This window comes from Solea senegalensis, linkage group LG16 (genome assembly GCF_019176455.1).
Source record: "Solea senegalensis isolate Sse05_10M linkage group LG16, IFAPA_SoseM_1, whole genome shotgun sequence".
NCBI classification, from domain to species: domain Eukaryota; kingdom Metazoa; phylum Chordata; class Actinopteri; order Pleuronectiformes; family Soleidae; genus Solea; species Solea senegalensis.
The window spans coordinates 18829193-18846597 of record NC_058036.1 but is presented as its reverse complement, the minus strand read 5'-3'; the positions used below and the strand labels follow the sequence as shown (position 1 = coordinate 18846597).

Genomic DNA, 17405 nt, shown 5'->3' with positions numbered 1-17405 from the left:
CACACAAAAATCATGCATTTCGCCTCCATTATGAGCAGAGTCTGGCTGCCAAGCACGTACCTGACGTCATCGAGAGAATCTCAACGCCGATCGGCCGTCACATCATCGCGACACTTGAGCGTTGGAGCGATTGTTGCAGCGCGCCGATCACACAAGTTGTACCATACGGCGGCACAAATCGTGTCTACTAATCTGCCTTTGTGTGTAAAACTTGTGTGTAAAACATGTGAGACGTGTCCAAGTGTGAATACGGCATAAGAATTATTTTCACATTGGATTCATCTGTCAATCATCAATTAGTTGTTTGTGGCATAAGATGGCAATGTGTTGTTTTTGTCAAAGAAAAAACAACATATTCACATTTAAGAAGCTTTCATCACTCAGTGAATGAATTAATATTAAATTCATTCTCTGCAGACTAATGTAAAATAGAACGACTAATCAAGCTTCGTCTCATGTGTCAGATTTGACTTCCAGTTATAGATGTCACCGGCTGACATCACCTCCCCCACGTTAGATGAGTGTATTGTAAATGATCCGACCGCATCACGTCCAATTTTCCTCCTAGTTATTGTGTTTCCACTCATTCATTTATTTATTGTGTGACTCAGTCGTTTACAGTTACACGCAGCGTGCCGTTATCGAGCAACAGACCTTTTTGCAATTTGCCGTTTACGTTGGTTGGTTGAGGGCAGGGCAGCGACAGGTTTTCTGTTTGTGTGAGTGAGAATGAAAGGACGGACGGACCAGAGACTTCCTTTAATTTCCTTAATGTTGCCGTCGCTCTCCACAGACTCAACCGACGTCAGAAACACGCCGGCGTGGAAACAGACGTCCGCCGTTTCACGTCATCAGCAAGAGTGAGGTGAAATATACAATAAATAAAGAAATAAATGGAATTATTTAGCAATAAAACAAATGGTGCAGTCACATTAATGGCAACAGCGGCAGCTGTCTGCAGCACATCAGTCAACAAGGGTTAACTGAGCAGCTTCACACAGTCGCTCCATCACTGGCTGATAAACACTGTCCTTTTTTTGAATTTATTACTTTATTTTGTGCACGATGCGTTTAGAGAGAGCGGCCGGGGCCATCGTCAACAGCACTTATTTTGTTTTACTGCTGTGAAATTAGGCCAGTAAAAACACCGCGACAGGCACTTCCACTAATTGCATTTTACTGTCAGATGTGTCCACGTTCACCTCTTGATCCCCGAAGCGACGCACAACCTTTCCGTCGTTCGAATTAAAACAACACGTGGGTGTGTTTTTTATTGTGTCGAGTGTTTCTTTGATTTTAGTCTAAAGTTCAGTGTGGTAGTAGTAGTTTGAATTCCTGATAACACTTTCCATAACAAGTAACAATAGAGTGTAATCATTTTAATACACGTATACAGTATACATTTAATATATAACATAAAAGTGTGATTATGGTGATAGTAATCTCCATGTGAAGGTATTAAACTGCTTTTAGCCTATAGAAGCCATTATAACATGACATTACTATAATATAACCACACTGTCACTGCAATACTGTTATTATTATTGTACTGTAATGTACAAAAGCTCCTTTTCCACCTCGGCACGGCACAGTTTAGGTTGGTGTTCCACTACAAGTCGTCACTGCACGGCCGCGACACGCACACACACAAACGAGTGACTTGTAAAGCAGCTGTTTTCAGTGTAACTGAATCATTAGAATCAGCTCATTAAAACTTAAATAACTTTAAAAACTAATATTTGTGCTGAAATACAGCTGCAGGGTGCGCTCGCGATCAGCAGTGCTGTGGTTAAATACACCAGACTCCTCTGTTAAATATTGGGATTTCAGACATTTCCCTGGTAACTGTTGGAGATTGACGCACATTTTCAGGATTGTTTAACTGATCCACAGTTCGGCATTGTTCGGCTCGATTCTTGTGTCGGACGTCTTGCTCGTGCCTCTTCCTGATGGCACTCTGCCGTGCCGTGCCGTGCCGTGCCGCGCCGCGCCAGCGGAAACACGCCAAGTGTCACTGATTTCCTTCCACTTACATCCAGTACATGTAATCCTTTGCATAGTGTCGGTAGCGTAGATGTTGCCGCTGCTCTTAATTTCTTTTTCTAATCTGATTGTGCTCAGATTAACATCACAGCGAATCATTTAGCACACTGATTGACTTTGCGGGCGCTAATGTCCCCGGCTGACTTTGGAAGGGGGAACGGAGGCAGTGAGAGACAAGGATCTGAACTGGACTGTCTGTATCTCTTCCATCTCCAAAAAGTCATTATGGCCCGGGCCCCCACCTCCCTCCCTCCCTCCCTCCCTCCACTCTGTGGGCTGCTGCTGTCTGCAGAGAGGAAAATTACATTAGAGGAGAAAGGATTTCAATTGTCTCCTTTAGGCTGAGGACTGTGGATGCCTGCGGGGCCCATGGGATCTGTAGTGTTTTCGAAATACATTTCCTGATGGGTTTGTCTCAGGGGACACGAGGGCTGCTCCGCACCTTTTCTTCCTCCTCCCCCAAAAAAAATACGAGCCGATCCCCGAGTACGGCGATGCTGCGTTTAACATTTTACACACCCGTCGTGTCTATCCTTCATCGTCCCTTTCGAAATAATAACACAAGTGACAATATCAAATTATCTCTCATTTTCTCCTCAAGCCGTCAGTCGCTGCAAAGCATGTGAACTTGAGAGTGTGTTGCTATGGCAACCGGGAACAGTTCTGAGGCTTCCTCTAACAAGTTGCCTGGCAATGCAGTCCTGGCTGTTACATAAGACGCAACTTACTCGCTGTCTCCCTCTCTCCCTCTCTCTCTCTCACACACACAGACACGAGCGGGGCTTTTCCTGTGGCAGCATTTCACATTCAGCATGATTAATTCATAGCTGCTTTCGATTTATGAGTCCTCCATGCAAATGCAAGCCCGCGCAATCCACCACTTGGCGAGCAGTTGGCGCAGGTTCGTCGCTGTGTACTCCGCCGTCAGTTTCTGTAAACGAAAAGGTGGCGCTTTTAAAAAACGATTGAGATTGAGGAGATTGTGAATAAGGAAGTGAAACAAAGAGACAACTGCTGCTGATGATGTGTGGGATGAACTTATCACGGCAGAACATGCACGGGCCTGTATATCCTCAATATAAGCATCGTAAATTCAGCCTTTTGTCTCCAATTCCAAGAATACAAAAGAGGAGCCGGAAAGTTTGGACGTACAAAAGCCTTAAGTATTGTCATTCGGCTGTGGAGACGAAGAATGCTGAATGAGTTCAATTCCGCTCCGTCACCTACGGTTCCATCTTTACTTTGACTGGCAGAGAGCGAGCGGGCTGAGGAGGAGCGCTGAGCAAAGCACAGATAACACACTCCGTCATTAGTGGCCCGCGCGATAAGTATTCAGACATGCAGCGGCTTCTCCTTATCTGGCCACTGTAGTCTCTCTGCAGCTAAACACTACGAGTGACTTCAGCGCGCCACTCTACCGGTGAAATTGGGTGTTAGAGAAGGAAATTCTTATTTTACATTTGTAGGAAGAGCCTGCCAATAGCTTAATCATTTTTGAAGAGATTAGCGCTAGAGGCTGATAGACTCACAGCTCTTTTGGGAAGCGGGGGGAATGGGGGAGGGTTTACAGTAATATGCATATCTGCTACAGCGTCTGTTTGCTTTGTAGCGCTATTGTTTTGCAGCCTCCTGAACCCGCACGGCTCTCCTGAAAACATGCACAAACTGACTTCACGTACTCATTCTTATAGTTTACTGGCACTAAAGACAGCATCCACTTAGCCGTGCTAAGTTCTGATGTTTGAGTGTAGCTACAAACGACAAGAACCGGAGGCCACGCTGCAGTAATGTGAATTATTGACCCTAGAATAGAATTTTCCATACAAATAATTTGTATACACACCAGATATTGGTTTAGGAAGAAAATAGTAATAAAAAGCAACACCATAATGTGCCCCAATCTGGTGTGTACCGCTCATTTTGTCAAAATACTGTAGAAACCTGCACAGAACCAGTATAATTAGGCACAGAATGTGTTTTTACTGGGAATTATACCCCAAAAATAAAAGTATATTTGAGGATATTTTTACATCAAGGGGGAAAAAGTGACCTACAAAGTTACCATTATACACATTATGGAGCTTCTCTCTCTGTGCACCTTCAGTTATGTAGATAACCTCAGTCCCTCTGTCTAAAGGGAAAAGGGGAACTGTTTAAGGGTTTTAAAGGACCGTCCATCTTCTACCACTTTGCGCACCACATGAGGGTCACTGGTTCCAATCCCAGCTGACATAGGGGGGCGGGGTACACACTGGACAGGGCTACATAGAGACAAGCAGCCATTCACTCTCACACGAATTGGCCCACCAGAGGGTCCAATCCTGCCCCCAGGATAGAATTTGTGAAAGTTGCACATGATTAGAATCGAGTTGTAAAGTGAAACACTACATTTGTTTTGTGCCTTTGTAAGTCGTAATGCACACACGTAAATGGTACATTTAGGTATAATATTGTTGAAATTGCACATATTTTTCCCAAGAAAGTTCAGGTTGTTCATAATTAAATGTAAAATAAAGAGAATATCCTTGTTATTTATAGGTTATTGTGCTATCACTTGGAATCAAATTGTGCTGTATGTGTCCAATTTAGTCCGTAAAACATGATAAAAAAACAACATGCTCTGAATGATGGTCTAAAGCGGTTGATTATGACGTCTGTCAGCAGCGTGTCACTTGGTGTTTCGCAGAGGTCAGTGTTTGGACCGCTGCTCTTTTTTAATAGAGTGAGTTATTGTCGTATGGATTCGTGTGACAATGGCTCCTCTCAGTAGTTTTCCAATTTGATTTATGGCCATTTGTGAGAGAGAGCAGGTTCTCCAATGTGTAGAGCGCTGACTCAGCAAACTGTAATGTAACAGACAGTTTTTTGTTCTTCTCATGCCTCAGCATTAGTTGTCAGTCATAGATGTGAACATAAAAGGAACTGTGTGTTTGTGCTCGTACAGAGACGACTGATCTCTGAGGGAAAAATGTCAGCGGCTGCTGTGGCCGTTTTTAAAACAGCTCCGTTAGTCGAGTATCGCGTTAGCAACTAAAAACGCTGTAGGTTCAGTTTCAGTTCACGCTCGACTCTTGACATTCATCGTCCCGTGCTGTCACTTGGACGGACAAGTGTGAGCGGGATCGGTGCCAGCGCTGCGAGCCGAGGCCTCATTTTGATCAGAGCCACTGAGGTTGATGTCATCAGACTTGCAAAGCTGACAGACGTTGCTGCTTTTCCTCTTTGTCCGTCGGCTCCATCTCAAACCTAATAACTGCGACGACTGCTGATTTACCCCGAGGGTTGAGGCCACAGTTTTCTAAAGAAGCTGTTTAGTCAATGATTCTTTTTTCTTTAACTACAACACACAAGTACAACATTTAGCATGTGTTGCATGATATACAGTCTGTTTAATTCAATCGATTTGATAGCATATGGGAGTGAAGTGAGCTCTGCATCTGTTTCCTCAGTCGAAAAGAACGACTGAGGAATGACGGAATCTCTCCGTGATGCGAAACATTAAAGGCTGTGTCGCAACACTGGATCCCTCGCTGACAGCCGTCTCCATCCCCGATCCTCTCATCTCCAGTGCTGCAGCTAGCCGCCATGCTAACTCACCACTGCCAAGTCTGAAGGTCGCACGCTTATGATGTCCCGGTCCAGTCCTGCGCTTTATTATCTTTTAACTTTGTTTTCAACTCCAGTTAGGGTCTGAGCGGGTGGAAGAGTGGGAGCTGTCAGTGATACTCAGCGCAGATATAATGCTATTTAAATGCTAATGTGTTAAGAGGAGCACGACGACCTTTACTCACACTCTGCACGCGGGGCACAGAACAGAAGCCCATAATAAATGAGCCTCTTCCTTTGACTCCCGTTTCCCCCGTCCCTGCTCTCCTTGTGTCACATATATAAAGGTGTGTTTATCACGGCCAAGCCCATGTTAGAGCTGAGTACAGGGTTCAGGAATCTTCAGAGTGTTGGGTCAAATGTGTCCGGTTTACTTTTGCTTGCCGAGGCAGACTTGTGAGTGATGTGGCTCATGGCCTTTCACAGACACGGTTATTTAAAATATTATATATTCTTTTTTGTCATCCTGTAGCACATTTAACCCTTCGTGCTCAGGTGTACCCATGGTAAAATTACCGTGGGAATAATACACAACTCCTTATATGGACATCCTGAGTGCATGAGTGTGTATAGGTCACATATTTAGGCTTTAAAATATGTGTTTTTTTCTGTCTTCTTATGTGTTGTTGAGTCAAAGTTATGATTGATTTTACATCACATTTTTACACAGTAATTGTGCAGAAGTCACAAAATAGAGCGTTTTTTTCTTTTCTTTTTGTTCCTAAAAACGAGCCACAAGTAAACAAACAGTTTTAGTACTTTTTGCTCAGGTGTGTGTTTATAAAGTTGGTGAAAATTAAATAAATTTTGATATAAGACATTCTATTTTTACACGTTCTTATAGCGTCTGTACTGTATATACTGTACATTTACACATAATGGTAAAAAGCAGTGTTCTAAGGGCTAAATAATGTTATTCTTACTGTGTGTTGCACATTAAGTATCCTTGCAGTCCATCTAAGTGGCAAATGGCCCCGCCTCTCCAGGAAGCAGCAAATGTGAAGGCAGGTGCTTGTATCGGTGTAAAAACATCTAACCCTGTCCCCGTCTGCAAATGTCACAGATAGTACATGTCTTCCCGACACAGACACATGACGTGACCTTTGACAAAAATTAATCAATCATTCATCGATAAATGAACGGGACCTCATATAACCTGTTGAATTTCACTCCGTCGTGTCATCGTTCGACTGACATTTTCCGCCTCGCAAACAAACTCTTCTTCCTTTTTACATCGGGCTGCCAAGAAGACTTCCTCGCATTAGACGGGTAAAAAAGCGAGAGAATGTTTTTATCTCGACATATGGAGGACGACAGCGCGGCTGCACTTTGGGAGTTGAGATCTTAGACCTCATTAAAAACTAAGTTTGAAAAGACTAAACATTTCATCTCATTTCCTCCCAGACAGAGCACTAAGCCGTTCTCATGGTCTTGAATGTTTTGTGGGCGTTTGCTCGACTTTTTTTTGACCATGGAGGAAAATCTTAATTACACACAGTGATATAGCGACATGACCCAGTGGACACTGTATTTGAATATTGTAAGAAATATAGTTTTGGATTTAAATTCCTTATTAATTGGGTAGTGACATTGTTCCAGGAAGAGTTGTGTCACTAAGGTGAAAACGGAGGCAAAATTTTGTTCCACCGAATTTCCCGAAACTTGGTGGGAAGATGCTATAGACCAAGACGAACAAAAAAGTCAACCAAAGCCATGGTTTTGGCGTCCATTTTTGGCGATTTGCACCCAGCGTAAATGAGCTAACTCGTTTACGCGCATTTTGTTGCACCGACGTTAAAAAAAAAAAGTGCCCATTTGTACTAGATACATCAAAGGTGAAAAGGTTTTGTGGATTCCAAAGGGGCGTGGCCACGGCAATCATCTGCGTTTTGGCCAATTTCGACCATTCGCCGCGAAACAGGAAGTGCCCTATAACTTTGCCACACATTGACCGATCGCCTCGAAACGTCATACGTGACACAACAGACCGACCGTGAACACGTATACGCTATCATTACTGTTCCATGGAGACGTGAGGGCCATATCATTGACTGTTCTTCATAAATCTGCGTATGGCAATGCAAACCTTTGAGTTTTATGCTATTTATTACTGTGACTTTTCTTTGATTATTCTATCCATTTATACTGTAGTTTGTCTGTATTACAGGCTACATTCAAATCAGCAGGATTCTAACTGTATCACTCCTGTCATGGTTATGCTGGGGGGTTTTTCCCATGGAGGATGACAGTGTTGTATGGGTGTAATATAAATTTGTCGAGTCACCTTTTTCTTTTTCTTTTTTAGAGCACACTGTTGTTCCATGGTCCACTGATAGGAGTAAATAGTCTTCTAGGGGAATGAACACAAAAGAGAGAGAGGGAGCCGTTCACCGTGGAGAGGTTATTTTGGGGGGGGAAAGACAATTTAATTTGTCACCATCACAGTTATGTGAAGGAGTAAAGTGGCCTTAATTTGGAAGAACAGCAGCAGTAACATTTCCACCAGACTACCTGGCGATTACAGGGATAGTTGGGACATGAACACTCTTTTTGTGAACATATAAACATGTAAAGTGATGGTTTAAGATACTGACACATAGTCAGCACTGATCTCAGGGAATCAGACATAGAAAATATGGTTGAAAACTGATTTTACCAAAGGCTAACCCCACTAAATCTACATCTGCTTAAGTACGTCACATAATCTAACGACTAATGTTTGCCCTTTTTGACCCTTGGGGACACGGGAGCAGCTGGTCTACTGCTGCCTCATTTGGTAAGTGTATGTCACGAAAATGATATCCAAGATTAGTGTGGCAAAATAACACATTTGAACGTATTGATGGAGGCAGCGGTGGATTAACAACTCCTGTGGACTGTTGTAAAATGGCTGAATTTCTCTATGGACTGCGACGGTTCAAAGAGTAAAGCACTTTAGAAAGCGACACCATTTTCAGTCACCAGCTGGAAAAGGGCTGTCTAATATAAGGTAAAGCATTAAATGTATCGTAGACTAAAGCAGGTGTGGATTTGTTTAGGTGAGTCTGCAGCTCTACATCTGCTCCCTGGCCTCTTTTATTTCTGTTTCTAACGTTCTCTAACACTTGTAGAACTTCACCCTCCCATCATGAATCACTGCAGCAGCAATAGTGTTGTGGTAGACGATGATATTTTGTAGCTAGATCATTTTCATTTTAATTTTTTGTATTTATGACTCCGTATCGGAATTAAGTTCATAAGAATATTGATATGTTAATACATTAATATACAGTTTGGCCTTAGATGCATCTTTTTCTATCTCTTATTTTATTGCAGTTCATAAAGCTCTCTTACATTTTATGGGGTTACAGTGGGAGTGGGAGGGTTTATGAGGTGTATTATTGGCAGGCAAGTGATCTTGGATATTGCTATTCTTTGACTTATTTATTTGTTTTTCTTTCATAAGACATGATGCAGAAAGGTTTGAAACATGGAGGAGCTTTTCTGCTCTACTTGTGAGACACAATATGATTATTATGATATAAATACCTTTTACTACATCATTTAATCAGATATTAGGTCGTTCAGACCTTCCAAGATACTTTTCTCTAAGGCATTTATGGCATTTATGGTGTTATTAATAAAATAGTAGTTGGTTTAACCTCCGTCTTCCTGACACATTTCAAAAGACAGACATTCTAATTACAGTGGAAGCAAGTCAATGGTGGGGTGTAAAGATAAAGTAAACCCTTTCCTGTGATTAAGTTGAATACAATTGTGTAAAATATGGGGACGTCTGCCCTTGGTGACCAATCACATAGAACTGGGTGTTAATCTAAAACTACAAGGCCAAGAGAAAGAGAAGGAGGGAGAGTGTGTTTGATCGCCTCCCAAGGACGCTTATCCGGCCATAAGGCTCACAGCGCTCTCCTCAGGGTTTTGATGGATGATACCAGCAGCACAAAGTGATAGGCTATTACTTCACTTTGCATTGGATAAATGGCAATGCGGGCTCCTACCTGTCGCCTGTCCTTCTCTCTTGTTTCCCTGTCTCTGCAGCAGTTTGTCATCACGGACCTGAGGAGAGTGAGGGTAAAAAATTGGAAGGGCTGACTTTGGGGTTTTCTGGGTGTTTACAGTGTTCATAGTTGCGGAGGATGTGTAGAATATGGTGGGATCTAATATTCCGTCTCTTCCTTCTTGTTCTCAGACCAGCAGTATTCATGGTCGCCCTCGCAGTACTTCGATGAGGACACCTACTCCCCTCCACCCAGGAACATGAAGGGTCTCTCCGGTGGCCGCCCTGCCCAGCTCCAGCTCACCTCTCCCGCCTCAGCTCACACCTGCGGCCTGGCTGACTGTGACCACATCCTGGACCACCACCTCCATCATGGCGACACAAGGTCACCCTCCTACCTCCTCAGCCCCACCGAGAGCTGCCCCCTCGAGAGCCACCACCGTTGTTCCCCAAGGAGCTCCATCCACTCTGAGTGCATGGTGATGCCAGTGTCCATGTCGGCCACTGACCACTCCATCTCTAGTAGCACTTTCCCCCGCATGCACTACGGCAGTGCTTCACGGGAGAGCGGTGGAAACACTTCGGGTGGCAGGGAGTCCCGGGATGAAGGTGGCTCGTCCTCGCACGGCGGCAGCGGCAAAATGAACCGGATCCCAGCAAACCTCCTGGACCAATTTGAAAAGCAGATGCCGCTGCACCGGGACGGCTTCCACACACTGCAGTACCAACGCACCTCCACCACAACCACAACGACAGAGCAGCGCAACGAAAGCCCGGGGCGAATACGCCACTTAGTTCACTCGGTACAGAAGCTTTTCACAAAGTCCCACTCTCTAGAGGGTTCCTCCAAGATGAACGGTACCAAAGGCGACTCGCACCGGGACAACTCGCACCACCACCATCACCACCACCAAGGCCACCACAAACACAGCAAACGCAGCAAGAGCAAAGACCGTAAATCTGAGGGCAAGCAACGCTCCGGGGGCTGGTGGAGCTCGGACGATAACCTGGACAGTGACAGCACGTACAGAACGCCGAGCATCATGTCGCGGCATCCTGTGGACCACATCAGCCACTGCTACCCTGACTCCATGCACAGTCACCTGGCAGGAGACCTGTCCCTAAAGACCTCTAAGAGTAACAATGACGTCAAGTGCTCGGCCTGCGAGAGCATAAGCATGGCACCGGAAGGCAAATTCATGAAGAGGAGCTCCTGGTCCACGCTAACGGTCAGCCAAGCCAAGGAGGCCTACAGGAAGTCCTCACTCAACCTGGAGAAGCCCATGACACCCACTGACCTTAAGCCCAACCTCAGGCCCTGTCACTATCTACAGGTAAGTTGAGCTTATGTTCTCTGACTCACTTGTGCTGTGCTTCTTGAGCAGCGGTCGCCATTTGTGTGCAACACCTCATTTAACTGATAAAGAAAAGGTGCGCACACACGTTACTTTTGATATCAGCTGATTGCATACATTCACACGCAGGTAAACACATTTAAATGCATGGATCTGTGGTGGTGATTCACAAGATGTTTTGAAAACAGGAGATAGTGATTTAATTGAAGAGATGATGGGAAAAAAAACCGTCAGTGATAGAAAATGTGCACTGCAACACACGGAGAAACCATGAGTCATAAACCAGAACATGAACCTCCGTAGCACAAAACAATTCACTCTTTTTCTACAGGGGTTTATTGATCAATAAACACAAAAAAACTCATCACAGCCAGATGTCCAGCTGATCAGAAAGACAGTGTTTTTGTTTGTTGCTGTGTATCACAGTGTGAACCTACAGTATCCTGGGGCTCCAAATCAATTAACTCCATGCAGGAGATGATCTGCGCTGGAGGTGAAGAGTCAGCAGTATGAGAACAAAAGATCCCGGAGATCAATGATTCTTTTTTTGACCACGTCATTTGCTGTGATTTTACGTAGGTTTGAGCTCTGAGTGTGGTTAGCGTTTCATAAAGGGCTCGCGATTGGCTCAGCGTGAGGCGGCGTAGCGCCGCAGGGATCGATCGGAAGGGAGTCAGCACTTTTCACAGGAGTGTTTTGTAGCTTTTTTAGACGCATGCTTGAAGAGTAGAAAAAGAAAGTATGCCCAGGAATTGGGAAGTGCAAATCAAAGTGGCGAAAAATGGGAAAATGTCGTATCTGATAGCATCACGTTAGTGCCGCCCGCAGCCAAAATAAAGAGCACTTCACCGTAATGGGAAAGAGGACTAGAAGCGTCAGTACTCGGAGCGGAGAGATTGTTGAATTGATCTGCTATAATCACAAAAAACCAATACATTACTCAAATTAAACTGAGCTAAAGAAAGCAAAACTTGTGTCTTCTAAAAATAAAGCACTTCTACTTGGTCATTCAGCCGAGGCAGTGTCCAAGACGTCGGACTATAAACACTTCTAAAAATATCCTCCTTCCCTGCTTCCTGCTGCAGGGCTATATTTAGCCCGCTGTGATCAATCCAATCCATGCAGGGTGACACATCTCCCCTCCCCGGTGGAGATCAATGCCCTCTCCGAGCACTGGAAGATGTATGGAAGGAGAGAGAGGCGGGGACATTTCGAGGTGCATCCGACTGAGGGCCGTCGTACCCCCGGAGGATGAACTGTGATCCTCCAGGAAGCAGAAAGGACAAAACAGCAAATTTGGGATGGCTATTTCTGTTCCCCCGCGGCTACTGTTGTTTCTCTCATCACCAGGAGCAGTCAGGCGGAGAGACAGAGCCGATAGTCAGGAGTGATGCTCACACCACGGGGTCACATTGAGACGTTTTCACTTCCTGCTGCTTCAGATTTGGATTTCCCACAACTGTCTGGTCTGTGTGTGTGTGTGTGTGTGTGTGTGTGTGTGTGTGTGTGTGTGTGTGTGTGGGGCACATGCACACATTATCCACCAGTCGATTTGATGATGTGCCAGTCACCTTGTTTGTGCCCTTGGACGATGACAGAGGGAAGGGAGAACACCTTTTGAAGTGTGGCAAAAACAGCATCTGCGTGTTAACGTGTGTGTGCTCTCCACATTAGTGTGTGGTTTCTCGTGTGTGTGTGTGTGTGGATAAGAGATTGATTAACCGGCCGTCGAGGAAGACAGAGACAGATTCATTTTGGCTGCTCTCTCTCTCTCTCTCTCTCTCTCTCTGAAATGACACTATCTGACCTGGCATTAGTGTTTCCGGCTGAGTCATTTCACAAATCAGCCCAAATTAGCTCCACCACACGCACACGCGCACACACACACGTTTATCAGCACTTTAGTTAATGATCAGTGTTGCCATAGGTAAAAAAACGACGGTATCTGACGAGAGATTGACATCACTTAGCTGCACTCTGCAAGAAAATGATCCAAACGTTTCTCCTTTATTTACGTCTATATCGTTCAGTCACAGCAGTGAAAATGATTATAAGATAAATATTAGTCCATACATCATTAAATACATCATTGAATAATTAATGCTGTGCAGTGCAGACCTGATTTGTGACGGTGGAAGTAACTGGGGGTCTGACTTCCTCGTATTCGCTCGGTGTGGATGATTGAATGAATGAACGAATGAATGTAATGAAATGATGAATGAATAAAAGTGGGCAATGTAACTGTTTAATTTCGATGACACAACTATGTCAAGTGTCACTTGGGAAACCAACTCAGACCACAAACAACACAGAGTGTTTCGCAGACACGCGTTCGCGCAAGCATCGCCGTAGTTACGCGACGGTTTGTGGCTGAGAAGTTGCATAGTTATGTGTAGTTATTACGGTAATTTCACTCACGCTGTTGCAGGAAGCAGGGGTTCTTCTTTCAAATCTGTTAACATATTATTTTAAAATGCAGTAAATTGTAAATAACTGCCAGATTGAAAGTTATTCTGGAAGAAATGGGCCAAAGCATGTCGTTACAGGACATTTTCTAGCCCTTTAATTGTTAAAATAAGCAGAAAAAAAAAATGTTAAGATGGTACCTGTGTCTGCTTTCGTCGCTTTTAAAGTTTAACTGTCGTCTCACAGCATTTGTAGTCGTCTTTTCAACAAAGTCAAGCGCACAGACGTCGGGGCACTTCAGAGGTAAAGCCTTTTTCCTCGAGAGGAGGCGATTGTAGATAATATTCATGCACTGTTGGCAACACCTGGCTGAATTTGAACGTGCATACAGTTGTGTGATACACTCTGCCACCTTCCTGTGACTTTCCAGCACCTTATCAGTCCTGATAAAGCCAGCTGCCCCAGCAAAAGCTCTTCTGTTCCTTCCCATCATGCAGCGGTACAAAGGCGGGATTAACTCATTGATAGTTGTGCTGATGCGTCGTGATTTAATAAGCCAATTAATTGCCATGATGGCTTGCCAAAGGTGGAGCTTGAAAGGCAGAAAGGTGGATGATTAAAGCTTTAAAGTGCAAAGCAGCAGAAACCAAACTGTAATGGAAAGCTAAAGTAACCTACACACACACACACAGGTGTTCCCTGACTTTTTCTTCCATGGGTTTCCCACATAGTTTTCATGCTGTGAATCATCACTTAGTGAGATGTTTGTCCCAGATACCCCAGGATCTGTAAGCAGCTTGTAGATAAATGTCACTTTATCTACGTCTGCCTGCGTTCATGTGTTCATTATCTTATTATATCAAAACAAGGTTGTCATGTAACATGTAACAATTTAAAAGTGAATTGTTCCACAAATTATTCTATATCAGTAATAATAATATAGCTAATACTGCTTAGTTTGCATTGTGTTTCAAATAATTATTCTCTGTTCTATTGTTTAAATGTCAGAATTATACATTTGCACTGCAAAAAATGGCTGTATAAAACAAGAAAAAACATTAAATCTAAAAAAAAAACGGTGCTCAAAACAAGTGAAATTATTAGTCCATGCAGTAAGATAATTTCACTTGACAAGATGTCTTAAATTAAGATAGTTAATTCTAGAAATAAGCATAAAATGCTGGTTTTAAGATGAGATTACTTTAAAAAAACAGCCTTAAAAAATAAACCTAAACCTTAAATCCTAAAGTGTGTCCTTATCTCTACATAAGAGTGCTCAACATTTACTTAACAAGCAACATCATCAGCAGTGAGTCAACCTTTACAATAGACTATATCTGAATTTGCATTTTTTTTCACAATCCACAAAAATGAAATTCTCAGCCCTCTCCAGGAAACTTCATGAATGTGTGAGCCGTCCCAGCGTGTGCTGTGTGCCGTTAAAGGTGCGGAGGACGACAACGCAGAGACGCTGTCAGCTGAAGGGAGACAGACGGGGCGAAGCACATGGGCAAGCTTTTACGATGATGAGCTGACAACGCTCCACTGTCAGCCAGATGCCTGCTGAACTTGACAGGAATAGCCTTCTAGGCAGTGAGGTGATTTGTTGTTACACTGACAGTCCTCAGCCAGTGAATTACCACCTATGACGGCAAACTGACTCTGCCTTTCCTGTTATTTGGATAGAAACATTTTAGTAGACTGGGGTGGAGTGGCTCAGTGGTTAAGACCCTACCTTGTGTACCAAAGACATCATGGTCGCAAGTTCGATTCCACCCCTGGCTAATTGTACTTGATTCCATTGTAAGTCGCTTTGGATAAAAGCGTCTGCTAAATGACATGTAATGTAATGTAATGTAGTAAGGTGAAACAGATCAAATATACAGTATCATAGATCCTCCAAGATTTGGCCCCCTTGTGGTTCTGGTCTGAGATCTCCTTATGTAGAGCTGTGACTGGACTTGTCCAATCTGAGGGAACCCAAAGCTAAAGTTTCTTCAAAGTTCACCAGGTGACTCTCAAAGTAAAGATCCTCTAGAACTCATCAGCTTCGGCACTGGCCCCTTTGAGACGACTTAAACATTATGTCTTTGGTTCGGTTCAGCTGTAGACCACAGTGTGGAAGACTGGCTCCACACAAGACTCGCTCTCTTGTTCGTCATCATCAGGGTTGACGATGACCATGGCATGTCTTGGTGGGGACGCAGATGACTATGAAGCATCCGGAATGCTCGTTGGCACACTGGAGAGGTCAGAGAGGATGTAGGCACGGTGTCTTTCACGGCAGACTTCGCTGCTGCCTCTTCAGCACAGGATCGTCTCCTGCTCTCACTGAGGTCTGCACCTTCCCCACGATGGTCGGTCCTGGGCTTGACGTTCCCAGTGTTTGAGGTCAATATCAAAGCTCTGCAAAGAAGAATTTAGAGGGTCCTTGTAGTGCTTTTGGGTCCACCTTGTGCTATTTTGCCATACTTCAGTTCACCAAAGAAGACTTTTTTTATGGCAGTCTTGTGGATGGCCAGTCCATGGCACAGCTTAGACGGTGGGGGACGCTGGACATATTGGACCTGCTGAGGATTTCAGTGTCAGGAATGTTCTGCCTCTTGATCCTCAGCAGTTTCCCCAGGCAGCTCAGGTGGAGGTGGAAGTTAGATAAAACTCTTGGCTTGTGAACACCAGGAGGCTTTCAGGAGCTCTCACTTTTATAGTTGTGAAAAACGGGACTCAAAGGGAGGTTCGGTCAGCACTTTGTGTATTTGTTTTTATTTTTATGTAAAATTGTCTGCGTAGGTTGGAAATTGTGGCCAAGAAAAGAGATTTTTGTGATTATTTTCATGAACCGCAGCCCAGCCAGTGTCTGACATCATCGATGATGTCACCACTTTTTAACTGAAAAAAGTCCCAAGTCTTGTGTCCCGTAAAAAGTTCCAACCACGTCTCCACATGAGAGTATGACGACACTGTGAGGCTCCAAAGTGGGATGGGTTGTGATCATTCTTTTAGGACCCTTCTCCGTTCATTTCTGTGTGAAATTTCTTCAATTTCTGTTGCCATAGTTACTCGAAACGCTTAGAGAAGACTGGTCAAGTCGCACATTTCTGATATAGGGTGTGTGTGGGGGTTTCCTCATGAGGTTTGTGACACATTTTTGGCAGAAGAAGAAAAAAAAGAAGAAACGTGGATAATAACAAAAGATGCTCTCTCCCTCTCTATCTTTCTCTCTCTCTCTCCCTCTCACTGTGTCTTTACTTAATGGCATGACTCTTTTTTTCCTGGTGGCAGAGATGCTGTGTATATACAGGTATAGAGCTGCAGAGTTAATCAATGAAATGCACTGCTGCACTGCAGGAGCATTAGCAGAAGCCTGCCGACGCCCTGTACACTCTCACACACACACACACACACTATTTTTATAAAAGTAAAGGTATCCATAAATCTAATGTACAAATGTCTGTTTATCCCTTTCTTTGGGAACCATTTCAGCGTGACAGTTGACGTCCATGTGAACAACCTGGGTTCATTCCCAGCACAAGGAAGTCATCTGAATTTTTACACAGCTCACAGCTGTACTCACAAAGGCCCTTTGTGTGTATAAAGGAAATAGTGAACCATCAAAAAGCCCTGTCTTCAGACACAGACTGGCCAAGTGTCTTTTATTTCTTTAGCTGAGACTTCTGTAGAAAAGCGTTAGTGATCATTTTCGTGTCGGTTTCTGGTGTTTTATAAAGTTGTAAGTGGAGTGCTGGCAAGCAAATTCCAGAGTGTATTTTCTTTCTTCTTTCTATGACCAAACATCACTGAACGAGCTTCAACTTCATCTATGAGCATAAATCAGGCTTTAGCTTTAATGTTTGTTAGCCAGCAGGTCTCTGTCCATGGTTGTTTGTGCACATGGGCTTTCTAGCACTACTACTCTACTTGACCCGACTCGGTTTGGGTATCAGACACATTGTTTTCCATTATTTCATAGTACCTCCTCAAGGTGGGCAAAAAAAATG

The 17405-nt window shown here is 43.9% G+C and overlaps 1 protein-coding gene across 1 annotated transcript in view; it reads left to right on the top strand.

The window, feature by feature from the left end:
• dlgap2a (discs, large (Drosophila) homolog-associated protein 2a) overlaps nucleotides 1-17405 on the top strand; it is a 135599-nt gene that overhangs the window by 85331 nt on the left and 32863 nt on the right. The window contains exon 4 of the mRNA XM_044046822.1: nucleotides 9839-10980. Within this exon, the coding sequence (XP_043902757.1) occupies nucleotides 9839-10980 (1142 nt within the window). The remainder of the gene's footprint in view (nucleotides 1-9838; nucleotides 10981-17405) is intronic.